Source organism: Amphiprion ocellaris, chromosome 5 (genome assembly GCF_022539595.1).
Source record: "Amphiprion ocellaris isolate individual 3 ecotype Okinawa chromosome 5, ASM2253959v1, whole genome shotgun sequence".
NCBI lineage: Eukaryota > Metazoa > Chordata > Actinopteri > Pomacentridae > Amphiprion > Amphiprion ocellaris.
Window position 1 is genome coordinate 7,623,989 of NC_072770.1, and position 16,263 is coordinate 7,640,251.

The 16,263-nt window shown below is 46.9% G+C and overlaps 1 protein-coding gene across 1 annotated transcript; it reads left to right on the top strand.

The window, feature by feature from the left end:
* Window positions 1-421: 421 nt before the first annotated feature.
* LOC129348932 (uncharacterized) lies at window positions 422-12,933 on the top strand. The gene is made up of 6 exons (XM_055010609.1): window positions 422-501; window positions 590-659; window positions 734-802; window positions 7,001-7,142; window positions 11,994-12,146; window positions 12,225-12,933. The coding sequence occupies exons 1-6, from the start codon at window positions 422-424 to the stop codon at window positions 12,464-12,466; spliced, it is 756 nt and encodes a 251-aa protein (XP_054866584.1). The 3' UTR covers window positions 12,467-12,933.
* The last annotated feature ends 3,330 nt before the right edge of the window (window positions 12,934-16,263 follow it).

The following is a 16,263-nucleotide window of genomic DNA, read 5'->3' on the forward strand; positions in this document are numbered from 1 at the left end:
GGGGAAGAGCAGTCGGCTTGGCCATCACCGGCTGCTCACCTGAAGACCGACAAGCCTCTGAGGCTCGATCAGGTGTAATTTATAGTAAACTGAACCTTTTGCATATGCAATGACAGCACACTTAATTAACATACGCAATGATCTCATCCTAAATTCACTTGAGCAATGACTTCATTCTCTCCATACTCTCATCGATCATAAGACCTCTGCATGTTTGAGGAACTAAAACCATCTATTCTGGACTGGCTTGCCAGCCAGCCAGCCAGCCCCCCACCCCCCCAAACTCATCCTAATGTAGCCAGATGGTTTCTCCCTCCTGCCCGCTGTATGGCACTGTGCCAATTCAATCGCTGCTGTGACAGCGGGGCGGCATCCGAATCCGCTCTATATATACACAGGTGGGTGGTTTCACCTCAGTCTCATGCTTTCCGCTCTGAACTCTCCTCGTGGAGGTGACTGCAGCCGGGCGTGCTGGATCTGGCGTGGTAGATCAGGGTACAGGTAATGGGCTTTTCCATTTAACTTTCTGTAATGTGCGGTGCACTTAGCGACGACTTTTTTTTTTTTTTTTTTTTGCTCTGTTGCGTAGCGAAGGCTGTGACGCTGGGAGACGGGTCGCTCCGCTCAGATGTGCCGTGGGTGCGACTGTGTTGGGCGGGGTAAGCTAACGTTGTCCGCCTTGTGTTATCTGGTGTGTTAACCGGTCCCTGATTTTGTTGTGTGGTTGCTGCAGCATAACTGCCGCGGTTGTTGGTGGATCTCCTCGACCTGCTTGCTGCCACGCTGCGCCACGGCTAATCAGGTATGTATCGCTCTAATTGGGGACCTCATTATCTGCGCTTCACTGATCACCTGATCAATGAAGCGCAGGTGACCAGTCATCTAATGATAATTATGCTTGTTTAATTGTTTACCTTCTATAGGCTACAGCTAATCGTGTGGCCTGTCAGACACCACCGCTTCCCTGGACTGGCTGCTGTTTCGGCTCTTTCCTACGGCTGTTTTGGCTCTTTTCCTACGATTGTTTTGGCTCTTTTTCTTACGGCTGTAGGAGCAGGTGTGCACCTGATGGGATGCCCAATGCGGACACGCTCCTTCGTGATCAGTTTACTGAGCATGTTCTTGACAGTGCTCTCCATCGAGAGCTCAAGCAGTTGGTTCATGGCAAGCCTGCTGCCACTCTGTTGGAGCTGTGCAGTGAGGCTATCAGGTGGGAGAGAGAGGGTCTCCCTGGGGGTGCTAGGGAGCGATGTTTCTCTTCCTGCGATTCATGGCTTCCAGTATGGGGTGCAGGGTCATCTTAACCCAGTCCAACACGTTGCCTCGCAGAACCCAGATTGGGCTGAGTTGATGAAGCTTATGAAGCGGCAACAGGAGCAGCTCAACCAGCTCACCCAAACGGTGGCATCCTTGCCATCCATTGGGGGAGTTCTTGTTTCATGTTTGGTCAGCACTGGTTCCATGGTGTCCACCATTACTGAAAGCTTTTTCCTTGCACAATTTGCATACTGGGTCCATGATTGCCTGCAGTCTTGCCATTGGCTACAATTACAAGCTGCTAACGGATTAGCGATTCCATACCTTGGCTACTTAGAGCTGGATGTCGTCCTTTGTGGCAAGGTGATTCCCTGTTGTGGGATCCTTGTTGTTAAAGATCCCCCTGGCATGGTGTCTCCAGTTCCTGGGATCCTACGGATGAGTGTGATCCGTCGCTGCTACCGTGAGCTCTTTGGGACGTTTGGTCCTTCTCTTTTTGAGTCCCCCCTGTGTTGCAGGCACCTGGTCCTGTGGTCATGGCTTTGCAGGAGTGCCATCAGTCAGCCACCCAGGTTCCAAGGAGCCCAGTTAGCATTGTAAGGGTTTGAGGTAAGCGTGCTGTACGTATATGTGGTGGGGTTATGAAGCTAGTTGCTAGCACCTGTCTCAAACAGTTTTTGGGTCAGGTTGCCCTGTTTGAGGCCCCTGAGGCAGGTCTGCCCACTGGCCTGCTAGTTCCTCCCTGCCTGGGGGACAGCTTATGTCCTGGTCATTAATGTTGGGACCACAGAGATACTTCTTTATCCAAGGACTGGTATTGGTGCCTTGAGCGCTGCCGAGGTCATTAGTCTCCCTGCAGGTGTGACTGAGGTGAGGTCCACTGTTGCAGTTTCTTCACAGGCTGCTGCTACTCCAGTGCCCAATATGTTTGATTCCTTGGACCTGTCTGCCTTGGGTGAGCAGGAACAGGCAGAAGTGAGGTCATTGTTGCAGGAGTATCAGGCTGTCTTCTCTGCTCACGATGGAGATTTGGGTTGTACTAACCTTATCTCGCACGACATTCCATTGACCGATGATATCCCAGTCCGGCAGCATTATCGCCGCATCCCTCCATCAGATTATGAGGCAGTGAAGGCACATATTAACCAGCTTCTGGAGTCTCAGGTTATTAGGGAAAGCAGTAGCTCCTATGCTTCTCCCATTGTTTTGGTCATGAAGAAGGATGGCAGTCTGCGCTTGTGTGTAGATTATCACCTCCTCAATAATAAGACCCGGAAGGATGCTTTCTCTCTGCCACGCATTGAGGAGAGTCTAGACGCACTTTCTGGGGTTCGCTGGTTCTCGACCATTGACCTGGCCAGTGGTTACAATCAGGTCCCTGTTGCTGAGCAGGACAAGGCCAAAACGGCTTTCTGTACCCCTTTTGGCCTAATTGAATTCAACCGCATGCCATTTGGGTTGTGTAATGCCCCCAGCACATTCCAGCGACTGATGCAGAGGATGTTTGGCAACCAGCAGGGGCAGTCCTTGCTACTTTATCTGGATGACATCATTGTCTTTTCGTCCTCTGTCCAACAACACCTGCAGCAGCTTGAAGTGGTCCTTGGGCGGCTCCAAAGGGAAGGGCTGAAGGTAAAACTTGAAAAGTGCAGGTTTTTCCAATGGGAGGTTGGATACCTGGGGCATGTCATTTTCAGTGAGGGTGTCTCCACCTGACCCTGCGAAAATCGAAGCGGTCGCTAAGTGGCAGCGTCCCCATAATGTTACAGAGCTGCGCTCCTTTTTAGGTTTTGCCAGCTATTATCGTCGGTTTGTAGAGGGATTTGAAAAGCTGGCAGGCCCAGTTCATCAGTTGGCAGCAACAGTAGGGTCCTCAAAGTCCAAGAAGGGACCAGGTCAGACTCTGGGTGCCGCATGCACACCTCAGTGTGAGACGAGCTTTGAGGCATTGAAGTCGAGGTTGGTCTCAGCCCCTGTGCTGGTATATAAGATAAGATAAGATAAGTCCTTTATTTCTCCCCACGCCAGGGGAAATTTACATTGTTACAGCAGCTTATGTAGCAATAGACATAGTAATAGGATAAAATAATAATAGAACAGTATTAATAATATTTACAATATATACAGGGGTGAGAGATGAGGATGAAATAGTACAGTATCGACACACTGTAAGACAATGACAGTAGAAAGTGGCTCAAAAAATAAAGTTTAAAAGTGCAAAGATGCAGCAGTGCAATAATGTCTGTGCAAATTTTTTGTTTTGGCGTGGTAATGATATGAGTCCAGGTTATGTTAACATCAGCCAGTGATGCTTATGGCAGATGGTATGAATGACCTGCGATAGCACTCCTTCTTGCAGGGTGGATGTCTCAGTCTGCTGCTGAAGGAGATGCTTAAAGACCCCACAGTGTCATGCAGTGGGTGAGAGGGATTGTCCATGATGGATGTGAGCTTTGCCAACATCCTCCTCTCACCCACCTCTTCTTCTCATGGCCATTCAACCTGGAGATTGGTGCGAGCCATAGGGCCTGGGTGCAGTGCTTTCACAGGAGACTGACACTGGTGTCAGACTTGTGGCTTATGCCAGCAGAGGCTTCAGGCCTACTGAGCGCAATATGTCAGACTACAGCTCTATGAAGGTGGAATTCCTTGCCCGAAAATGGGCTATGGCAGAGAAATTTCGGGAGTACCTCCTTGGACATAAGTGCACTGTCTATACTGATAATAACCCGTTGAGTTACATTCAGAGCACCGCTGGGCTGCGCAACTTGCTGCTTTTGATTTCGATATCAAGTACCGTTCCAGTCGCAGCAATAAGAACGTCGATGCACTGTCAAGGCAGCCTGTGTCTGGTTCCGACATAGTTATACAATCTCTTCAGGCACCTCTGTTCCAGCTAGCCTGCAGGAAGCATCACACCCTGGTGGTAGCTACTCAGGCTGTGGTCTCAGTGTTTCCGTCCCATTCTGTCATAGACATCAGTGGCTTGCAGGAGGCTGATCCTCTCCTGCGTGAAATTCTGGTGTTTTGGCGGCGGAAGGCCCTGCCTACTCGGGATGAAAGGCAACAGCTGTCTACATCAGGTCTGGCACTGTTGCGTTAATAGGACCGCCTCATGGAGAAGGATGGGGTCCTGTTCTGCAAGGTATTTCGTTCAGATGGTGGAGAAGAGTTTCTCCAACTCATCTTGCCTGCAGCCCTCAAGCAGGAGCTTTTGAATCAGCTTCACCAAGAACATGGCCACCAGGGCATCAAGAGGACCACTGAACTGGTCAGGCAGCGCTGTGATTGGCCATTAATGTCTTCTGATATTAAGAAGTGGGTCCAAGAGTGTGGACGTTGCCAAGTGGCTAAGGACTCTGCATCTGTGCCACATAGCTTTATGGGCCATTTGCTTGCTTCCAAGCCAAATGAGATCTTGGCCGTAGACTTTACACCTGAGCCTTCCAGAGGTGGTTTCGAGAATGTGTTGGTCATGACTGACGTGTTGAGCAAGTTTGCTGCAGCTGTCCTTACACGGGATCAGCGGGCCTCTACAGTGGCCCAGGTCTTGCTCTACGAGTGGTTCTACAAGTTTGGTGTTCCAAGTCGTCTTCACTCTGATCAGGGAAAAAGTTTTGAGAGCTCTTTGATCCAGCAGCTCTGCTGCTTCTATGATGTGGCAATATCTCGCACTACCCCTTACCATCCTGCGGGAAATGGTCAATGCGAGCGGTTCAATCACATGCTTCACAATTTGTTGTGCACCCTACCAGCTTCAAGGAAGCAAGACGGGGCCTCCTGTTTGCCACAGGTGCTATTTTGCTATAACACCACACCACATCAGGCAACTGGGGAGTCTTCTTTCTATTTAATGTTTGGGCAGGAACCTTGGCTTCCTGTGGACTTTCTCTTAGGTCGGTTCCAGGACCCAATACAAGGGGAAGTACAGGACTGGATGGTGGAGCATCAAGCCCGACTTAAAGTTGCTGTGCTCGTGAGAGGTTGTTGGCTGCTGCTGGCCACCGGAAGGAGCGGCATGATCAGCGGGTCCGTGATGTCCCTGTGGCAGTGGGTCAGTTGGTGTACCTGCGGGATCATAGAGTTAGGGGCTGCCACAAAATCCATGATCTTTGGAGCTCCGTGGTGTACCAGGTTGTAAAGGCTCCTCCTCAGGATGGTGTACTGTACACAGTTGCTCCAATGGACCACCTGTCCAAGGTTCGGAATGTGCACAATAACATGTTGAAGGCTGTAGTTAGGACAGAGGAACCGGTTCCTCTGCAGGGTGTGTCTTCTCCACATGCTCTGGCAGTGCCAGATAGTGACTCTTCCGAGGATAGTGAGGTGGACTTGTGCGTTGTGGTCCCTGAAATCCACGTTCGACCTGTGGAGGTACCAGGCTCTCCTCATTCTGCGGGCCCTCATGTTAGGACCCCTTTGGAGATGAGGTCTGTTCAGGTATCACCCCTGGCACAGGAAGACCCTGCACTGCTATGCTCCTCACGGTCCCCCACCGACCAGCCTAGTACTAGTCGGCAGGCACTACGCCGGACTGCTCGTTCCACCGTGGGTCATCACTCTAATATTCATCGTCTTCCTCAGCCTGCTGTTTGCCAGGACGAAGCAGTTCCTGGGTGTCAAGGGCCTATGGCTAATGTCCAGCTGGCTGTTTTTAGGCCTTGGTGTTAAGATGGGCCAGTTGTGTTCATCGTTGGGTCAACGATGCAAAAGTGGGGGGTAGATGTCGCCGGATGGTTTCTCCCTCCTGGCCGCTGTATGGCACTGTGCCAATTCAATCGCCGCTGTGACAGCGGGGCAGCATCCGATGCTGCTCTATATATACACAGGTGGGTGGCTTCACCTCAGTCTCATGCTTTCCACTCTGAGCTCTCCTTGTGGAGGTGACTGCAGCCAGGCGTGCTGTATCTGGCGTGGTAGATCGGGGTGCATGTAATACCACTGGTACAGATAATGGGCTTTTCCATTTAACTTTCTGTAATGTGCGGCGCACTTAGTGACGGCTTTTTTTTTTTTTTTGCTCTGTTGCGTAGCGATGGCTGTGACGCTGGGAGACGGGTCACTCTGCTCAGATGTGCCGTGGGTGCGTCTTTGTCGGGCGGGGTAAGCTAACGTTGTCCGCCTTGTGTTATCTGGTGTGTTAACCGGTCCCTGATTTTGTTGTGTGGTTGCTGCAGCATAACTGCTGCGGTTGTTGGTGGATCTCCTCCGCCCTGCTTGCTGCCATGCTGCGCCATGGCTAATCAGGTATGTATCACTCTAATGGGGGACCTCATTATCTGGTTATCAGGTGACCAGTCATCTAATGATAATTATGCTTGTTTAATTGTTTACCTTCTATAGGCTGCAGCTAAGCGTGTGGCCTGTCAGACACCACCGCTTCCCTGGACTGGCTGCTGTTTCGGCTCTTTTCCTATGGCTGTTTCGGCTCTTTTCCTACGACTGTTTCGGCTCTTTTCTTCTGTGGCCTCTGTTCGGCTCTCTGTTTAGCTCTCTTGTGGTGTCGGTTCGCTCTCTCTGTGGCTCTTTGTGTCGGCGTACTAGTTTCATTGCACTGCACTTTCAGCGCTAAAGCCTTAGGTTTTGTAGCGCTATTATATTGCATCATATTGTATATGTGTTTTAACTATTGTTCTGTGGAGTGAGTGTGTGTGTGAGTGTTCTATGACAGATCATGTGTATCGGTCTGGTCACCAGGCCTCTGTTAAATTAGACTTACGAATAATTTGTTTCTTTTGTGCAGGTTCGGCAAGCCTCGGCGGCAGTCCAATCCCTGGTGGTGGTTTCACGAGTCCCCTTTTTCGTTGGTGTGTCGTGTTACAAGTGTGGGATTATTTTTGGACCCCTTTTCTCTTTTGATTTTCTGATTTTTGCCTGCCGCCATGGTAAGCCGACCTACCCCTTTAATATTTAAGTTGAGTGCTTCTATTTTCCTATTTTAACCTGGTTAAAATAGGAAATAGCATTTATCTATGCTGTTTTATCTATGCTATTCAGTGGCTGGATTTCCCTGCTGACGTCTGACGTTACGGTGAGCGTATTGCGTCACTTCCTGTTGTAGCGCTGTGTTGTGTTCTGTGACTGTTGTAGCTTATCCACTCCATCTAATTTGATATTCATTAAATCTGTGTGTAGCGGTAATATTTGAATCGTAACATACACTCGTTTTCTTCACGCACCCTCTCAGTACTTAATTCTAAGTTAATCTGTTATCTCTGTCCGCTAGCCTAGCACTTAGCAGTTAGCATGGCTTCTCCCTCTTCCTCTCCTTCTCTTTCCTGCTCAGTGTGTCACATGTTTAGTTACTCCTCTGCCTCCTTCAGTGATAATGATACCTGTAATAAATGCAGTCTGTTTGTAGCTTTGGAGGCGAGGCTCTCTGAATTGGAAGCGCGGCTCCGCACCATGGAAAACACCCCGCTAGCTGTTAGCCAGGCTCCCTTAGCCGGTGCGGACCGCAATAATATAGCTGCTAGTGTAGCTTCTGCTAGCCGTACCCTAGCAGCTCCCGAGCAGCCGGGAAGTCAGGGTAGCTGGGTGACAGTTCGTAGGAAACGTAGTCCTAAGCTCAAGCCCGCTGTCCCGGCACACCACAAACCGCTTCACGTTTCTAATCGTTTTTCCCCACTCAATGACACACCCGCTGAGAAACCAACTCTGATCATTGGCAGCTCCATAGTCAGAAACGTGAAGCTAGCGACACCAGCGACCATAGTAAAATGCCTCCCAGGAGCCAGAGCGGGCGACATAGAAGCAAATTTGAAACTGCTGGCTAAAGATAATCGTAAATACAGTAAGATTGTTATTCATGTCGGCGGTAATGACACTCGGTTACGCCAATCGGAGGTCACCAAAGTTAGTGTGGCATCGGTGTGTAACTTTGCCAAAACCATGTCGGACTCCGTAGTTTTCTCTGGACCCCTGCCTGATCTGACAAGCGATGATATGTTTAGCCGTATGGCATCGTTTCGCCGCTGGTCGTCTACGTGGTGTACTGCAAACGACGTTGGCTTTATAGACAATTGGAGCTCTTTCTGGGGAAAACCTGGTCTGATTAGGAGAGACGGCATCCATCCCACTTTGGCTGGTGCAGCTCTCATTTCTAGAAATATGGCTGATTTTATTAGAACTCCTAAAGCATGACAACCCAGAGTTCAGACCAGGATGCAGAGTTGTAGTCTTCCACACCTCTCTGCAGTTTCCTCTCAGCTGTCACCCTCCAGTAAATCACTTAGCTTTATTGAGACTGTGTCTGTCTCCCGACCACCAAAATTCAATAAATTAAGCAAATCAAAAATAAACAAAAGACATAGTAACCATAAAAATCTAATTAAAATTAATACCACTATTTCAACTGAGCGAAGAAACAGGACAATTAAATGTGGTCTGTTAAATATTAGATCTCTCTCGTCTAAATCTCTGTTAGTAAATGATTTGATAACTGATAACCAGATTGATTTGTTCTGTTTGACTGAAACCTGGTTGCAGCAGGAAGAATATGTTAGTCTAAATGAATCAACTCCTACTAGTCATACTAACTGTCATGTTCCTCGAATCACAGGGACTTCCTTCAGCACTTCCCTGTTCTATGAGCTCCTGTCGCGTACGCCTCGTTGACATCTTTCTCTCCAGCTCTTCGGAAGTTTCCACTCATCAGTTCTACAGCAGCCACAGAAGAAAAACTGGAAGGCATCTTGCATCTGAAAATTAGAGCAGTCGATGGTGTTGTTGTTGTAATTGTGCTCTGTCTGTGCACAGAAGCTCTTGGTGTGCAGGTTAATGTTGAAGGTGTAAGCTTCCCACTGGAGGCAGTGAAGCAGCTGAAGAAGCTGTTTAAGGAGGAGTGGCAGCAATTTACCTCTCTAGCTTAAAAATGAACCAGAGACCTAAACCTAGTTACAGTTCATTTGAAAATCTTACTCTCAGTCTCTCTCATCCAGATTTAAAAGCTCAGAAACCAGTTTTATTTGTTGTTGTATATCGTCCTCCTGCTCCTTACTCTGAGGTTTTATCTCAATTCTCAGACTTTTTATCTGATTTAGTGCTCAGCTCAGATAAAATCATTATTGTGGGTGACTTCAACATTCATGTTGATGTGGACAGTGACAGCCTTACGACTGCTTTTAATTCAATATTAGACTCAATTTGGTTTTCTCAACAATAAACCAACTCATAGTTTTAATCATACCCTTGACCTCGTTCTGACTTATGGCATAGAAATCAAACAGTTAACAGTATTTCCCCGGAACCCTCTTCTTTCTGACCATTTTATGATAACATTTCAATTTACAACAATAGATTGTATAGGAGTTAAGAATAAATATCATTACAGTAGATGTCTGTCTCACAATTCGGTGACTAAATTTAAGGAAATAATACCCGCTCTATTTAGTCCAGCACCACTTACTGATATAATGGAAGGGAAATATTATAATTTTACCCCCACAGAAGTGGATTATATTGTTAATAATGCTGCAGCCTCACTGCGTACAACACTTGATAGTGTTGCACCTGTAAAAAAGAAAGTTATATCTCAGAGAAGACCTGCTCCTTGGTATAATTCCCAGCTGCGGACTTTAAAGCAGGCGTCCCGAAAGCTGGAAAAGGAAGTGGTACTCCACTAATTTAGAGGAAGTTTATGTAGCTTGGAAAAATAGTCTAGTAATTTATAAAAAAGCTCTTCGTAATGCCAGGACAACATATTATTCATCTTTAATAGAGGAAAACAAGAACAACCCCAGGTTTCTCTTCAGCACTATAGCCAGGCTGACAAAGAGTCAGAGCTTTGTTCAACCTTGTATTCCTTTAGCTTTGAGCAGTAACGACTTCATGAGCTTCTTTACAAATAAAATTATTACGATTAGAGAAAAAATTTATCTGGCCCTTCCTACAAATGTCATCATCGAGTACAGATGCTTTAGAATTGGCTGTAAGACCAGATAGATATTTAGAATTTTTCACTCCCATACATCTCTCTGAACTAATTTCAATAGTTTCTACATCCAAACCATCGACATGTCTTTTAGATCCTATCCCAGCTAGACTGTTCAAGGAGGCTTTACCTTGAATTAATTCCTCAATGTTAGATCTGATTAATCTCTCTCTAGTAACAGGCTATGTACCACAGGCTTTTAAGGTTGCTGTAATCAAACCTTTACTTAAAAAGCCCACTCTAGATCCAGATGTTTTAGCCAACTATAGACCAATTTCCAACCTCCCATTTCTCTCTAAAATTCTGGAAAGAACAGTTGCAAATCAATTATATGAACATTTACAAAGGAATAGCTTGCTTGAAGAGTTTCAATCAGGCTTCAGAGTGCATCATAGCACAGAAACAGCTCTGGTGAAAATTGCAAATGACCTTCTCATAGCGTCAGATAATGGGCCGGTCTCTATACTTATTTTGTTGGACCTTAGTGCAGCATTCGATACAATCGACCACAAACTTTTATTACAGCGACTAGAACACTGTATTGGCATTAAAGGGACAGCACTGGACTGGTTTAAATCCTATTTATCAGACAGGTTCCAGTTTGTGCATGTCAACAATGACTCTTCTGAGCATACTAGGGTTAATCATGGAGTTCCTCAGGGTTCTGTCTTAGGACCAATACTGTTCACATTATACATGCTTCCCTTAGGCAATATTGTTAGGAAGCACTGTATTAATTTCCATTGTTATGCTGACGACACTCAATTGTATTTATCTATGAAGCCAAATGAAACTAATCAGCTAGCTAGACTGCAAGATTGTCTTGAGGACATAAAGACCTGGATGACCTATAATTTCCTACTACTAAATTCAGACAAGACTGAAGTCATTGTATTTGGCCCCAAACATCTTAGAGAATTGCTTTCAAAGCATATAGTTACTCTGGATGGCATTACATTGGCCTCCAGTACTACTGTGAGGAACCTCGGTGTTATCTTTGACCAGGACATGTCCTTTAACTCGCACATAAAACAAATCTGTAGGACTTCCTTTTTCCACCTGAGAAATATTGTGAAAATCAGGAACATCCTGTCTCAGAGTGATGCAGAAAAACTAGTCCATGCATTTATTACTTCTAGGCTTGACTACTTTAATTCCTTATTATCAGGTTGTCCCAATAGCTCTCTGAAACATCTACAGCTGATCCAAAATGCTGCAGCCAGAGTACTGACGGGAGTTAGCAAGAGAGATCATATTTCTCCTATATTGGTTTCTCTTCATTGGCTTCCTGTTAAATCTAGAATAGAATTCAAAATCCTTCTTCTGACATATAAAGCTCTTAACAACCAATCTCCATCATATCTTAAAGACCTGATAGTACCATATTATCCTAGCAGAACTCTTCGCTCTCAGACTGCAGGCTTACTTGTTCCTAGAATCTCTAAAAGTAGAATGGGAGGCAGAGCCTTCAGTTATCAGGCGCCTCTCCTGTGGAACCAGCTCCCAGTTTGGGTTCGGGAGGCGGACATCCTCTCTATTTTTAAGACCAGGCTTAAAACCTTACTTTTTGACAAAGCTTATAGTTAGGGCTGACTGGGGGACCCTGACGGGGTGAGCTGGTGTTTTCATTTGCAAAACTGACTTCCCCTCTTCACGTCCCTTTAGTCTGCCCCTAGTTATGCTGCTATAGGCCTAGGCTGCTGGGGAACCTCTCTCGATGCACTGAGCCCTTCTCTAACTGTCAGGCCTGCCTCGGCAGGCTCTGGCTAGGTCTCCTCCCTCCTCTGGTTTGTTTCCTTTTTAGGTTTTGTGTACGGTGGCAGCGGCGGCAGGTGCGAGCAATCTGGTGAATCTGCTGAAACAGGAACAGGTGTGCCAGGACCAATCGGTCATCGTCCTCTACACCATTTATTGGGACTCCAGTCATCAGTTCGACGCCGGATCGTGAATGCTCACAGTCAGTCTGTCACTCGTTCTCCCTAGCCTAGCTTATAGGATTTTTGTCTTTTAGTAATTTTGCCTCTGCTCCTTTCAGTTCAGACCCCACCTGCTCTGCTGACTGAGCCATCTTGGCCGACTGGACTCATCGCCGCCTCTGCGTTCCAAGCCGACTTTGGAATCAACTCCGTCCCTCTTCGGCCCTCAGTCCAAACCTCCATCTGCTGTCGCTGTCGAGACCACCAGCTCCTGCCCCAGCCCATTAGCACCCAAGCCGACAGTACGGCCTCAAAACACGAGCAGGTTCTAGTTCATTTCTTAGTGTATGTTTTGTCATAGGCCCCGGATTGTTTGTGGTACTGGCTAATTGATTCACCCGGTACTTTTGTTATTCGCTCTAGTTCATAGTGTAGTGATAGGTTATAGTATAGTGATTGCGAACTTCGTTTTTAGTGAGCTACATGTTTTCATAGTCTCAAGTTCCACTTTAGTTTGAGATTTCTTAGTTATAGTTCAGCCTCTGTACGTAGAGATCATAGTTGCGCTTTTGCCTCAAGTGCCTTAAGTGCTCAACTAATCTTCAGCCATGGCTATTATGGTTCTGAAACTCTCCTGCCCAGGTTGTACCTGCCGTGGGTCAGTTCTTTGTGTTTTCGAGATTTGTTGTAGTTCGTACTGCCCGCCATTAGGGGCACTCTAGCTCTGAAGTAGAGTTACTGTATCTGGTTCCTTTTTTGGATGCTAGACCTTAGGGAATTGTAGTCCCAGTCGCCTTTTGTTATAATAATAAAATCATTGTGCTCGCACCTGTTGTCTCTTTCTCCTTTCCTGCGCCTGAGCCTCAAAGAAAACCCTGACACTAACTACCTATGTATTTACTATATATACCATTATTGCATTACATTCACTCTGTTTCTTTCTGTGTCCTTTCTCCGAGTGTCCCTGGTCCCAGAGCTGGATGCTTCAGATGTGTGGCTGTGTTTTATAGTCCTTGTGTCCCACCCCCCACCTCTCTATCTCTACCTCTACACCTCTATCTCTACCTTTCTACTTCTTCTGTCCCTCTCAACCTGCCCGGCCAGCAGGTCCCCCCACATTAGAGCCGGGTTCTGCTCGAGGTTTTTTTCCCTGTTAAAAGGGTGTTTTCCTTGCCACTGTCGCCTTTTGGCTTGCTCTGGGGGTCAGGCATATGGGTTCTGTAAAGTGTCTCGAGACAATTTGACTGTAATTGGCGCTATATAAATAAAATTGAATTGAATTGAATTGAAATTGGTGGCGTTGGCCCTTATCTATAATAATTAATATTGTAATTAAATAAAGATATTATTATTTTTTGGAACACGTCTCTTGTCCGAGTGATTATGAACCTGTGTGTGCCTTGAGAGTGTTTAAATGATCCTTGGTTGGGTGCCTGTATAGCTCAACGGGTTAAGCAGGTGACCTATGTACAGGGGCTGGTCCCCTGCTTTGAGACCACAGACTGGGATGTGCTGTGTGGTCCACACGGGGAGGACATTGATGCACTGACAGACACTGTTACGGACTATATCAACTTCTGTGCAGAGAACATCATACCGACCAGGAAAGTACGGTGTTTCTCTAACAGCAAACCCTGGGTGTCCCTGGAACTGAAGGCCCTGCTGAAGGAGAAGAGGAGGGTCTTTGGATCTGGGGACAAAGAGGAGCTGAGGAGGGTGCAGAAGGAGATAAAGAAGAAGATCAAGGCGGACAAGGCCAGCTACAGGACCAAGATGGAATCTCACCTGCAGGACAATAACACAAGGGAGGTCTGGAGAGACCTGAGATCCATCTCTGGTTACAGCAGAGGCCATGAGAGGGGAGCTGCAGCAGGAGGCCAGGAGTGGGCCAATGAGCTGAATCTGTTCTTTAACAGATTTGACTCTGCTCCCACTCCTCCCCCCTCTCATCAAAGCACCGACCAGCCAGCTCCTTCTTCACACCTCAGCTCTCTACCACCAACACCACCAACAGCACCCCTCCTCCGATCCCCGTCTTCTACCACCTCCGGACTCCACATACAGCCCCATCACCCCTCCTCGTCTCACCCCCCACCACCACCATCACCCCTCCCCCTGCCACCCTCCCCCTGCCTCTCCATAACAGCTGATCAGGTGAGAAGTGAACTTAAAAAGATCAAAACCAGGAAAGCTGCAGGTCCTGATGGAATCAGCTCCAGACTCCTTAGAGACTGTGCAGACCAGCTCTGTCAGGTGCTGCTGCACATCTTTAACCTGAGCCTGAGTCTGGAGAGGGTTCCTCTGTTATGGAAGACTTCCTGCCTGGTTCCTGTCTCTAAGACCAGGAACCCCAGGGAGCCTAACCACTTCAGACCTGTGGCCCTCACTTCTCACCTGATGAAGACCATGGAGAGGATCGTCCTCAAGAACCTCCGTCCCCAGGTGAGCCAGTATCTGGATCCACTGCAGTTCGCCTACCAACCGAACATTGGAGTGGATGATGCAGTGGTCTACCTGCTGCACAGATCACTGACTCACCTGGAGAAACCCAGCAGCACTGTGAGGGTCATGTTCTTTGATTTCTCCAGTGCTTTCAACACCATCCAGCCTTCTCTGCTTAGGGTGAAGCTTGAAGGAGCGGGAGTAGACTGTCACCTGGCTGCTTGGACCATCGACTACCTCACCAACAGACCACAGTACGTGAGGCTTCAGGACTGTGTGTCTGATGTGGTAGTCAGCAGCATGGGGGCCCCACAGGGGACAGTGCTCTCCCCCTTTCTCTTCACCCTGTACACATCGGACTTCCACTACAACTCTGGGAGCTGTTACCTCCAGAAGTTCTCCGATGATACAGCCATTGTTGGGTGTGTATCTGAGGGGGACGAGCGGGAGTACAGGACGGTCATCTCTGACTTTGTGGACTGGTGTGAGCGAAACCATCTGCAGCTCAACGCCAGTAAGACGAAGGAGATGATCGTGGACTTCCGCAGGAGGAGGACACCCCGGACTGCACCGGTGAACATCCAGGGTTTGGACATTGAGATGGTAGACACATACAAATACCTGGGTGTTCACCTCAATAATAAACTGGACTGGACACACAATACAGAGGTCCTGTACAAGAAGGGCCAAAGTCGTCTCCACCTGCTGAGGAGACTGAGGTCCTTTGGAGTGTGCAGGACTCTGCTCAGGACGTTTTATGACTCTGTGGTAGCGTCTGCTATTTTCTATGCAGTGGTCTGCTGGGGAGCAGGGAGCACTGAAAGGGACAGAAAGAGACTAAACAGACTGGTCAGGAGGGCCGGTTCTGTCCTGGACTGTTCCCTGGACTCCATAGAGGAGGTGGGTGAGAGGAGGATGTTGGCAAAGCTCACATCCATCATGGACAATCCCTCTCACCCACTGCATGACACTGTGGGGTCTTTAAGCAGGTTTTCTGGTTCTGAGTTTCTTCTGTTTTTTTCTGAGTTTTTTTTCTGTTTTTTTCTTTTTCTTTTCTTTTTCTTCAGCAGCAGACTGAGACATCCACCCTGCAAGAAGGAACGCTATCACAGGTCCTTCATTCCATCTGCTATAAGACTTTACAACATCAGCATCACTGGCTGATGTTAACATAAACTGGACTATATCATTACCACCCCAAACCATAAAATTTTTATTTATTTATTTATTATTATTATTATTATTATTATTATTATTATTATTATTATTATTATTATTATTACTATTATTATTATTATTATTATTATTATTATTATTATTATTATTATTATTATTATTTATTATTATTTATTATTATTTATTATTTTTATTTTTATTTTTTCTGTTAAAAAAATTTCTCACCCTTGTATATATTGTAAATAAAGCTGCTGTAACAATGTAAATTTCCCCTGGAGTGGGGAGAAATAAAGAACTTTATCTTTATCTTATCTTATCTTATCTGACACAGCGGCCCAGGTCCGATTCCTGCTTGCGGCCCTTTGCTGCATGTCGTACCCCCACTCTTCTCCCTACTTTCCTGTCTGCCTCTTCACTGTCTCTATCTAATAAAAAAAGCCAAAAAGGCCTAAAAAATATTTAAATGATCCTTGGTTGATCTTGTACATCTACAGCCACATTTTACAGTCACTGGTTACTGGTCACACTATCTTTAATCCC

Excerpts from the sequence above, each read along its gene's own strand:
- LOC129348932 (XM_055010609.1), top strand. The coding sequence starts at position 422 with ATGCTTTCCGCTCTGAACTCTCCTCGTGGAGGTGACTGCAGCCGGGCG. Across the intron at positions 803-7,000 it reads GCTGCGCCACGGCTAATCAG|GTTCGGCAAGCCTCGGCGGC; the intron begins GTATGTATCGCT and ends TCTTTTGTGCAG. Across the intron at positions 7,143-11,993 it reads GATTTTTGCCTGCCGCCATG|GTTTTGTGTACGGTGGCAGC; the intron begins GTAAGCCGACCT and ends TTTCCTTTTTAG.